Raw genomic sequence first — 12,216 nt, 5'->3', positions numbered from 1 at the left:
GTTGCTTTATTTTCCATAATAACAAAATAGTAAGGCTGAACATCCCACAATCTGTCCATGGTTAACTGTGCAATCTGTCCATTGTTGCTTTGACATGAACACTATTAGTTTAGGAGTAATGATTTCTGTGGAGAGGTAACTTTGTCCAGTTTAGTTTATAAGTCTCTTTGCCCATAGTTTGGAACAGGTTTTGCATTGCTTCAGCGGACATTATAACCAAGTACTTTTTCATGACTGGAGCATTTCTGAGGCATAAAAGCATCAGGCTCTGCTGTTAATAGCATGAAGGAGTTCAAATTTCTGGCATTGCTATTGCTTACAAAAGCATGTAACAATAGATTTCTTGAATTGAATTTTGCGTTGAATTCCAAATGCATTATCCCAATTTCATTTTTATCAATTGTTACATGTGGACTTTTGAGTTAGGGGCAGGGGTGACTTGCTCAACTATTATGAAGATGATCAGATTGCAGCCTCAACTCCAGATGATGGGTGTATTATAGTCGAAGTATGATTATTTTTGGATGCTGGATTTTAAGGTAGAGGTCGTGGCATTTTGATCAGTTTGTTTTGTCAAGTCCAGGAAATCATTCTGAAGTAGTGAGCCAAATACATCATTAGTCAGAAGGTAAGTGACCAAGAACAACACCACAATTTTGTTTTGACTTCAAAGCAGAAGATTAACATTTTGCAGTTTAACTCTGGGGAACCAGCATCTGAACAAAAATGTCTTCTAGTTTGTGAAATTTCCAAATTGGTAGAACTTGTGCAGACTTGTGTAGAAATCTTAACGTTGTTAGAACAGAGAATATTTAGACCCTCAGACTTGTGAAAGGCTCATACCCATAAACTCAGAAATCAATAATATAACAGTAACAATAAGGGATCATCTTATAGCGGTCTATAAAATCATAAGGGACACAGATAAATTGAATGGCAGGTATCTTCCCTTAGGGTGGGGAAGCTCAAGACTAAGGTACATATGTTTACGGTGACAAGAGAAACATTTAAAAAAAAGACACGAGACACAATATTTTTACATTTTTTACAATTCGTGTGTGAATGAACTTGCAGAGGAAGTGGTAGATGCAGGTACAGTTAGAACATTAAAAAAAAATTTCCATAAATACATGAATAAGATATGTTTGGAGGGAAATGGGCTAAGTGCAGGCAGGTATTACTAGTTTGGTTTGGGATTATGGTCGATATGGACTCGTTGAATTAAAGGATCTGTTTCTGTGTTGTTTGACTCTATTTCTATAAAACTGTCTCCACAGTCTGTAGGAAAGAAACTGAAAGGAAGCAATTAAGTAAAGATTTTAGAAAGGTGTCATTCTAACTCTTAGATATCAAGCTTTGTGTTTCTTTCTTCCCTTTAAAAAGCCTATGGTCTGGTCATTCTTGAAAAAAAATTCACAGTGCTATGTGTATATGTCTCAGTTACTGCCCACTGTGTTAACCAACTACAAAGTTTACAAAGACGATCTGCTGGCCAGATCTAATTACAGCATCTGACTTATCCAGTATTTGAATTAGCTCAGTTTCTCACCGAGGAACAATACCCTTTCACCCTCTTGCTTATCAAGAATTGGTCCAAGCCTCCCTTAAAAATATTAGAAAAATCTGTTTCCACTGTCCTTTCAGGAAAACATTTAAAGACATATCACTCTGATTGTAAAAAAAATTCTCCTCATCTCTGTCCTAAGTGGGTGACCTTTTACTTTAAAACAGTAAAGCTTAGTTTAAGATTCTCCCGCAAGAGGAAACATTATTTCCACATTCTGATAAAAATACACGCCTAGCCTGCCCAACATTTCACTTGGGCTAATCAGTTCATTCTAGGTATTATTTGTGAATGCCTTTCCAGAAATGCTTGGAATGTATTTATAACCTTCTTTAAATATATGGTACTACAGGTATGGTCTCGCCAAACTCCTGTAGAATTGTAGCCCAGCCTACTTTTGTATTCAGAGATAACGGGAACTGCAGATGCTGGAGAATTCAAGATAACAAAGTGTGAAGCTGGATGAACACCCCCGAAACGTCAGCTTTTGTGCTCCTGAGATGCTGCTTGACCTGCTGTGTTCATCCAGCTTCACACTTTGTTATCTTTCTTTTGTATTCAGTTTCTTTTGTGATTAATGATAAGGTGTTCTCAACATTTGCAGTTATTTGTGAGACCTGCATACTAGCCTTTTGTGATTCGTACATTAGGACAGTCCAATCCCTCTGCACCCTGGAACTCTTCAACCTCTTGCCATTTAAATAAAATGTTTTTTCATCTTTTTTGCCAAAATAGATAATTTCACATGTTCCCACATTGTAGAAATTCCCATATTATACTTATTTGCCTAATCTTTGCCTATTCGCTTAAACTATCTATTTCCCTTTATAGACTATGTCTTCTTCAAACTTTGTTTTCTAACTAGATTTGTGTCATCAGCAAATTTAGTGACTATACTTTCTCTTTGCAATTCATTTTTATATATTGTGAAAAGTTGAGGCTCCAGCACTGATCCCTGTGGGATACCACTCATTACAAATTTCTAACCAGGAAATTACCCAGTTGTGTCTCCTGACTGATTAGCTCACATGAACAGTCACCCGTGCATGCATGTATGTTGACCTCGACGCCACAAGCTTTTATTTTCCACCATATGGTGTGGCTCCTTTGTCAAATCACTTTTGGGAATCTAGGTGCAGTACATCCACTGATTCCCCTTTATCCATTACACATATCACTTCTTCAAGGAACTCCAATAAATTGACCAATGATAAAACCTTGTTATTTCTGCCTTTGTAACCTTGAGCTTTTCTAAATGCCCTGCTATGTTGCCTTTAATGGTAGCTTCTGCATTTTCTCCATGATACATTGAATTTGGTTGATTTCTTTCAGAATCAAATTGTTTATGTTATTACACTTCATTTAATTACAGTCCTTCTGAGACAACTCCACACTGAGTTAACTGGATAGTTTGGAATTTATGTGAACAGATAGGTGATAGTAGAGAGGTTCTGTTATTTTAATACATGATCAATGAGGACTGCAAACCAATGATTTTTGCTTAATCTGAAGCCTACTCGAAGTGATGTTAAGAATGATATGTCATTTAATTTGCGCGCGCGTGTGTGTGTGTGTGTGTGTGTGTGTGTGTGTGTGTGTGTGTGTGTGTGTGTGTGTGTGTGTGTGTGTGTATTTGTTTAAATAAATGTTGTATGTAACAGTTTAGTAGGGGATAATTGGGTATAAACTTGATTATCTTCATGCTCCTGAGAAAATTAAAATTTGAGCATACAAGACAAAATTGTGGATATAGAGCAGTGCCCACGTGGAAATAAGTTTCTGTGCAATCTTCTAAAGTAAAATTTAATCACTTTGTTAGGCTGTGTAAGTATGATTCCATAGATGTTTTCATCTTCCATTCCTGAAGATGTCTAATTTGTATTTGACAGGTATAAAATGAAGTTAATATTTTATTTCCCTTGGTACTATCTACCTCCATGTTATGCATCTAAATGTGTTTCTTTAAAATGTTATGGGCTTGATTTTTCAATGAACAGGCAGTTTTTATTCTAATATATAGATGAAGTCCCTATGAAACCACGACTGCAGTAAACTCTGAAGGCAATTCCTTGGATTTTGAATTTTCCACTGGAACCTTGTGAAAATCTTTTTTTTAAAAGTCGGGTACTTCGGGTGGTTCCATTGAAATCAAGTAAAATGATCTCGCGGGAAATGTATACTCAACTACACCTCCCCAACCCACTGATCCTGATCCGCTCTCTCCGAGTTGTCACTGGACCCATCCCACCCTTTCCTCCTGGACCCAATTTCTCCCTCTCACCCTCTCTAGGCATGGCAGAGCCAGCTTTGCCAACCTGCACCCTGACACCTTGCCCCCTATACAGCTACCACCCTACCCAACTGATATCCTACACACTCAGCACACTATGTCCTCACCATCTAACACTCTGCTTACCTGGCAGTTACCCTATACTCTTGTGGTGTCCTGCCCTTGGCTTCACACTCTTTGCCAAGCTGGCACCCTTACCAGCTGGCACCTGATCTCCATCCACAAATAGTACCCTACCCTCCCAGCATCCTAACATCATGTATACCTTATGTAATGTCATTTAACAACACCTGGCCAAGTGGCTGTCGGGATCATTAAATGTCAGAATATGACAGTTGACTGCTGTGAAAAAGGGGCATGATTTGCTTTTCACACTGTTCTGTGCTATGGAAGAACTGTCAAAATGGAAATATGGCTTTGCCTTTTCAAGGGAGCCTTGGGCAGATTATCAGTCCAGAAAAATGGAATTACTTAGACAGCATGGTCGCTCAGATGTTAGGACTGCTGCCTCACAGTGCCACAGACCCAGGTTCAATTCTACCCTCGGGCGTCTGCGTGAAGTTTGTGCATTCTCCCCGTATCTGAATGGATTTCCTCCGGGTGCCCCAGTTTTCTCTCTCAGTTGAAAGATGTGTAGGTTAGATGCATTGGCCACACTAAATTAACCATAGTGTCGAGGAATGTGTATACTATGTAAATTAGTCATGAGAAATGCATGGTTACAGGAATAGGGTCGGGGCATGAGTGTGGGTGGGATGGTCTTTAGAGGGTTGGCATGGACTTGATTAGTTTAATAGCCTGTTTCCACACTGTATGGGTTCAATGATTTCTTCTTTCGAAATAGAGAATGGCTGGATTGCCATTCCTCAGAAGATCCAGCCCTGTGTTGTTGTGCTGTAATTCTCCATTTTGTCTGACTGTTATTTTTAATGCTCTTCCTTCAGGTTATCGCTTTTGTGTTGTTCTTCAGTCGGTTGTTAAGACTGTAAAAGGTTGTCTGGTGGTAATTCACACTTTGCTCACAGCGCAGTCAGAGCCTGCCCTGCTTGGTACTTTCCAGTTGTGGTGAATCAGGTCAAACTCACAACTCAGTACTTCATCGTGCACTAAATCATTGTTGTACCAAAGAATAATACAGCACAGGAACAGGCCCTGCGGCCCACCCATAGACTGTGCTGACACATGATGCCTTTCTAAGCCCAAAATCTTTTGCTTCGACATGGTCTACATCCCTCTATATGCTGCCTGTTCATATTTCTGTCAAGGTGCCTCTTAAACGTAGCAGTTTCTTTGGCAGAGCATTCCAGGCACTTACCACTATCTGCTCTCGCATTTTCTTTAAACTTAACTCCTTTTACCTTCAATCTTGAAATTAACATTTCTACCTGAGGAAAAAGACTCCGACCACCCATTCTATCCATGCCTATCGTAGTTTTGTGAACTTTTATCAGGTTGCCCCTCGTCCTTCGGTGTTCAAGTGAAACAAACCAAGTTTTTCCAATTTCTCCTTGTAGCTAATACAGTCCAAACCAGAAAACATCCTGGTAAACCATTTCTGTATCCTCTCCAAAGTCTCTGCATCCTTCTAGTAGTGTGGCGACCAAGTCGGTACATAATATTCCAAAAGTGGCCTAACTGAAGCTCAATAAAGCTACAACATAACTTGCCAATTTTTATACTCTGTCTTCAGCAGTCAGGACATAATCATGCCACATGCTGCCTTAACCATCTTACCCACTTGTGTTGCCATTTTCAGAGAACTGTGAACCTGTGCATGTAGAACCCTAGGTGTCACAAAGGGCTCTGTCAATTACTACATACTTCCCTTCAGCAGTAGGTATCTCAAAATACACCATCTCACATTTGTCCAGATTAAACTCCATCTGCCACTTCTTTGCCATAATCTCCAGCCTAAATCCTACTGTATTGTCTGGTATGCCTCACTATTCGTAGCTCCACCCAGTCTTTGTGTCATCCGTAAACTTACTAAGTAGGCCGCCGACATTCTTCTCCAAATCATTTATATGTATTACAAACAACAGGAGTCGTAGTACTAATCTCTGTGGAACACCACGGTTCACGGATCTCCAGTCAGAATTACCATTGACTACTTAAAGCAAAATCATTGGGATGAATGGATTCAATTGAGGCTTTTAAACAAAGACTTTGAACATTCAGGAAATAAGGTTTTGCAAAAAAGGCAATGAGCTTTAAAATTTATAATTTTGACAAGAAGATGGGACAAAAATGATAAATATGGATCGGGGTGGATTTTTTTCAAATTTGTAGCTACCATGAAGTTTATTACAAGGCTATATATAATGTGTATTTGAAAGTATTTGGTTAAACTGTCTATTTCTCAGATTGATAATGAAGAATATGGTGAAGCATTGGCTTTGGCACAGGCCTATGACCTTGACAGTGATCTGGTATATCAAAGACAGTGGAGAAAATCACCTGTGAATATTGCTTCTATTCAGGACTACCTGGTATGTTTGTGCATAGTCTCAACTGGTTAGTGTTTTGGTATGTTTTCAGTGCTACATAACTTCCGTATTGAGTCCATTCTGATTATTGCTCAGTAACTTGTTTGTATTTTGCTTGATCTTGAAGCTGGTTTTCCATCTTATAAGTAATTTTTTGCTCTTTGAATCTGCCTAAATGGTTTTGCTCAATGAGATTACCAGATACGTTGCTCCATATGATAACAGCACTCTGTGTATGGAAAAGTTCTGCCTGAATTCCTTACTTGGATCTTTCGGAAGAAACAGGAACATGATTAGATCATTCAGCCATTTTAGAAGATCAAGACTGATCAGTCCTAGGCTTCGGTTCCTCTTTTGTACCAGCTGTTGATAGCCTCGAGTCCTGGATTTATGAAAGATTTTCCACCCAGGTCTTTAAATACTACCAGTGATATTCCTTCATGTCTCAGTTTTAAATAACAGTCCCCTTATTCTATAACCATATCCCCTAGTTTAGGGTTTCCCCCACAACTGGAAGTATTTTTCTCAATGTTTGCTCTGTTGAGTCTTCTCAAAATCTTGTATACTTCAGTAGGATCATCCCTCATTCTTCTAAAGTGTAATGATAAGGCCTGACTTGTTTAGCTGTTCTTCATAAGCCAACCCCTTCATCACACAAATCACACCTATGAATCTCTTTTAAATCAGCTGCCGTGCCAGTACATCCTATCTTAAATATGGGGATCAAAACTGTACACGGTACACTAAGTGTGACCTCAACAACACCTACTGCAGTTATAACAAGATCTCCGTTTATTAAAGACCAAACGCCTCTTACCCTCTAACAAAGAGGGATCCTTTTTTACATTCTTGCCTGTCTGTAATTGCCATTGAACTCAGTTTTCTTGGCCATTTCCAAGGGTACATTGCTATGTCTGCAGTCACATGGAGCTAAGACCAAATAACGAATACCGGATTCCTTCCCTAATGAACATTAGTGAAACAGATGAAGTTTTCCACATTGGGTCGTTAGACAAACTTCTAGTTCCAGATTTTATTGAATCCAAATTTCATAATATGCCAGGATTCAAATTCATGTCCTCATAGCATTAGCCTGGGTTTCTGAATTACTAGTTCAGTAATATTATCATGATGCCATTTCCTCCCCTTGGTTGGGGGGCGCGGGAATCACTACTTTAGGTACACGCTTCTCTTTTAAAATCCCTGCTGGAGTAGACTCAAATTAAATCTACTATCTTTTGTACATTTGTTTTCTTGAGTTATTACTTCTGTGGACTCAAATTGTATAATTTCTTGCTTTCATTTTGGTTCCTCTCTGCACTGAATTGGCTCATTCATCTGATATTTATTTGAGCTGTTTCTACTTATTTTTCCCACAGAGTAAAATTAAGAAACGTTCATGGGTGTTGCATGAATGTGTGGAAAGAGTGCCTGAAAATGTTGATGCAGCAAGAGAACTGCTTCAATATGGTTTGAAAGGAACTGACCTTGAGGCACTTATTGCTATCGGAAAAAGAGAAGATGGTGGCAGGTTTGTCATCTGTTCCATAGGGTATTGCTAGTTATTTGTCCTAACCAGTTACTGAGTCATAGAGCTGTACAGCATGGAAACAGACTCTTCTGCCCAATTTGTCCATGCTGACCAGATATCCTAAATTAATCTAGTCCCATTTGCCCCATATCCCTCTGAACCCTCCTTATTCATGTACTAATCTTGGTGCCTTTTAAACATTGTACCAGTCTCTGTCACTTCCACTGGCAGTTCATTCCATGAACACACCACCATCTGTGTGAAAAAGTTGCCCTCTACGCCCCTTTTAAATCTTTCCTCTCTCACCGTAAACCTATGCCCTTTAGTTTTGGACTCCCTTATCCTGGGGGGAAAAAACCTTGGCTATTCACCTTATCCATACCCCTCATGGTTTCATAAACCTCCATGAGGTCACGTCTCCACCTTTGACGTGCTAAGGAAAATAACCCCAACCTACTCTGTATCTGCCTATAGCTCAAACCCTCCAACCCGGCAACGTTGTTGCAAATCTTTTCTGAACCCTTTCAAGTTTCACAATTGTCTACATACGTTTTTTTATTCCCCACCAAGAATGCTGCCACACCTGCTGAGTTTCTTGTTTGGTTATCCTGAATTTTCAGCTGGTTTCAGATTTCTTCAGGACTATTCACTGTACCGCAAGCTTTTCTGTATTTTGTTCTGGTATTAAAAATTAGGTACAATACTTTAAGCGCTGTGGTTCCTGGAAATGTGAAATGAAAACAGAAAATGCTGGAAAGACTCAGCAAGTTAGGCAGCATTTGTGGAAAGAAAAATTCCAGAGTTAACAGTTAACTCCATGACCTTTCTACCAGAACTGTATTTTCTCAAATCTATGACTTACTTTAAATTATTCTGAAGAATTTTCATTTTGTAAAAGCTTTTTTAATGGAAAAAAACATATAAATCTATCATGCACAGCTACATAAAAATAATTTATGATTCAGAAGCATTGTGTTTCAAAAGTTTTTTTCAATTATTTGAATTTTACACCAAGTAAAATAGTTATTTATTTTTACAACACTTATAAAATCTGCTGAGATTTACTGCAAATTCCAAAAAAATGTGCATCACTGGGGCAATAATTTTAACACAATGTAATAAAAACCTCCATTGAACAAGTGTATTAATTTGCAGAAGCATGTCGGTTTATAATGATATACATTAAAGTTTGAAGCAGTTTAAGGTTCTTTGGAGAAATATTCTGTTTCATTTTAACAGATTTATTTTGCCTGGAGATGTGGATATTGATGATCTCCCCTATGAAGATTATATGTCACCAGTTGAAGAGATGCAGAAGCGAAAAGAAAAAGAGGCAGCCAAGAGACAGGAACTGCTGCAATGTGTAGATTTTTCCATGTGAGTAACAATAGTTACTATATGCAGTTATAAATCTAGCTGCTGTGTATTACTCAAATGTTGTAAGAGCATGTTATTTCACACTTGCTATATCTTGACATTGTATCTCCGAAAATCCACATTCGTCTTATGAATCTAATATATCTAGCATCAACATAACAAACGTAATATACTGAAATGCAAAATCTTAGCAAAGCACTTAGTTATTCTTTATTTTATGAGATGATCACACTAATGTTCTATGTTCTAAATCAGATTGCTAGCTTTAAATGACATCGTGCACTGTTAACATGTGATGTTGGAAAACTTCCTGCAGAGAAAGGGAGAACGCTATAGTGATAGTTGTTTTTGATATTACTTCCAAGTGTTGCTGCTAAAATATTTTGATCACTCTGTTGAAGCCAATATTATTGGTTATTTGTTGAATGTCATTTACTTTAAACTCTTGTATTGTTAAAAATGCACAGCATTATAAATATGTAAATTGACCAGTAAGTTCAGAGATTGAAGAGATTTGGTGTCAAGTACAAATCCAGACAATTTGGTGGGTTGGCATAAATTGATCACAAGCAATGAGCCTTTATCCTGCTTTTTGCTAAGTGTTGAGAAAGATTCTTGCACTGAATGATGACAGCGGTCCTGTCTGCAGGGGAAATGTAAGTATCAGTACCTTAGACTTGTGAATACTACACGTATGTGTTGGAATATGAAAGTTGTGTGATTCCCACAGATCAAACAAATCCCTGGGGGATGACTGACTAGCCTAATATGAATTGCCAGAAGTGGAAACTGTGTAGAGTTTTGTTTTAATTGTACTTTTACAAACAATCAGCTGTAGAAGGCAAGAGAATTGTGAAGCACCCAAATTGACGTTATTTGACAAACTTTGCTATATTTGAGATGAAACACTGGGCTACTGTTTGGAGAAGAGCTCACTCAGACATTTTTTCCATTACATGAAGCTTTGATTGCAATTCCAAACTGCTGGTGTTTACTCAACTCTGGACTTGGATCCATGTCTTCAATTTACTGCTTTGAGCCTCAGCAAATCTAATGCTGATTAAAATTCTAATAGCTCATGAGATGTAGGAGCAGAAGGAGGCAATTCCACCCATCGGGTCTGCTCTGTCATTTAGTGAGATCAGGACTGATATGATAATCATGAACTCCACTTTCCTGCCTTTTCCTTGTAACCCTTAATTCCCTGACTGATTAGCAATCTGTCTGCCTCAGTCTTGAATTTAATGATCCAGTTTCTACAGCCATTTGCAGTAAAGAATTCCACAAGTTCGCAACCTTCTAAGAAATTACTCCTCATCTTTGTGTTAAAATGGTGGCTCTTTATTTTGAGATATTACTGAGGTTTTGTTGCTAAAACCATCTTTGCATTATTGTACAATAGTCCTTTCACCTGCAGTTTTACGGATCTGTCACCGCTTGAATGATCGTTGACTTTTAACACTTTAATGTTTCATTTAATTCTTTATTGTTTACCAACATGAAAATGTAAAATCCCTGTTTATGAAAAGTCATTAGCCATTATTCTCCCTTTTGAAGAAGTGGTGTGAAATGAAAAATAATCAGGTATAAAAATGATAAATGATCCCAGGGATGAAGCACTTGTCATAGGAGGTGCGGTTGAGGACTCTAGGTCTGTACCCAATAGAGTTTAAAAGGATGAGGAGGATCTGACTGAAGCTTACTGAGAGGCCTGGATAGAATGGATGTTGAAAAGATGTTTCCACTTGTAGAGTAGACTGGGACGCAGGAACAGCCCAAGGACAACCCTTTAGAACTGAGATGGGAGAAATTTCTTACCTAGAGAGTGATGAATCTGTGGAACTCATTGCCGCAAATGATGTGGAGGCCAAGTCGTTGAGTGCATTTAAGACGGAAAAATCACTTCTTGATTGAGGGGACCGAGGGTTATGGGGAGAAGGCAGGAGAATGGGGTTGAGAAACATATCAGCTACAATAAAATGACGGAGCAAACACAGTAAGTATATTGGTCTAATTTTTTCTACTCCTATATCTTCTAGTCTTAAGGCCTTAGGTATAGATTTTCACCTGAGAATCCTGTCCCCTTTCACTCATCTCCAGAATGAAGTTCTGGGCAGGAAGGCCTGTGGTTAATCTTCCTAAGCTCCTGCTGATGAAAGCCCTTCACAGGTTAGTTAATGACTACGAAAGGGCCTCATCCCTCCACTGCTTGATTAAATGGTTTCCCAGCAGCCAAGAAAAGTGGCAACTTTCCCAACTGATAAAATAGGTGTTCCACCTCCCAGGTTGTACCTGGGATCCTTAATTTGCCCCAGAATGAGGGAGCCATGGATAGTGGTGGGGAAGGATGACCACTGAAGCCAACCACTAGCCTTGCCTCCAACTTACTTGACTTGCCCCCCGCAACAATCTCACTCATCTTCCAGCTCTTCCTGATCTACAATCTACAGTGTAGCCAGCAGTCTGGCTTTTTGAAATGGTGTTGCTTTCTCGTGTTGCAGTCAGTCTCTGGGGCAAACACTTAGGCAGTGGATTGGCACTTGATCTGGTGGATTTTCATGTTGGCAGTAGGAAGTATCTTACTTCTAAAAACACACAGCTCCACCCCCACACACGCTTAAAGTGTGAAATCCCAACCATTCTAATTTTAACATATTAAGGAAAATGCCTTATTGTACATAGGGTGATATGTGTAGAAACATTTTTGCTGTTACTGATCATATAATTAAAAATAATGTTTGAACATCCTGTTTCGTTGTCGTAGGTTGACACTGGAACAGAAGGAACTCTGCCGCTGTAGGTTGAAATTATTAACCTACTTAAATCGCCTGGCGACATATGAGGTACGATACTTGGATGATACACCTGTCTCTACAACAAAGTTGTAACAAGTGCATATTGATTCATTGTTGTTGCTCATTATTCTGATGGCTTGACTTCCTTGCTTCGGGGGTGCTAGTAATTGAAA

General features: G+C 38.8%; 1 protein-coding gene across 1 annotated transcript in view; it reads left to right on the top strand.

Moving 5' to 3' along the window:
* nbas (NBAS subunit of NRZ tethering complex) overlaps nucleotides 1-12,216 on the top strand; it is a 238,312-nt gene that overhangs the window by 39,928 nt on the left and 186,168 nt on the right. The window contains exons 16-19 of the mRNA XM_048530416.2: nucleotides 6,218-6,343; nucleotides 7,720-7,871; nucleotides 9,111-9,248; nucleotides 12,013-12,091. Of these exons, the coding sequence (XP_048386373.1) occupies nucleotides 6,218-6,343; nucleotides 7,720-7,871; nucleotides 9,111-9,248; nucleotides 12,013-12,091 (495 nt within the window). The remainder of the gene's footprint in view (nucleotides 1-6,217; nucleotides 6,344-7,719; nucleotides 7,872-9,110; nucleotides 9,249-12,012; nucleotides 12,092-12,216) is intronic.

This window comes from Stegostoma tigrinum, chromosome 4 (genome assembly GCF_030684315.1).
Source record: "Stegostoma tigrinum isolate sSteTig4 chromosome 4, sSteTig4.hap1, whole genome shotgun sequence".
Lineage (NCBI taxonomy): Eukaryota > Metazoa > Chordata > Chondrichthyes > Orectolobiformes > Stegostomatidae > Stegostoma > Stegostoma tigrinum.
This window is presented reverse-complemented; position numbering and strand designations above follow the sequence as displayed.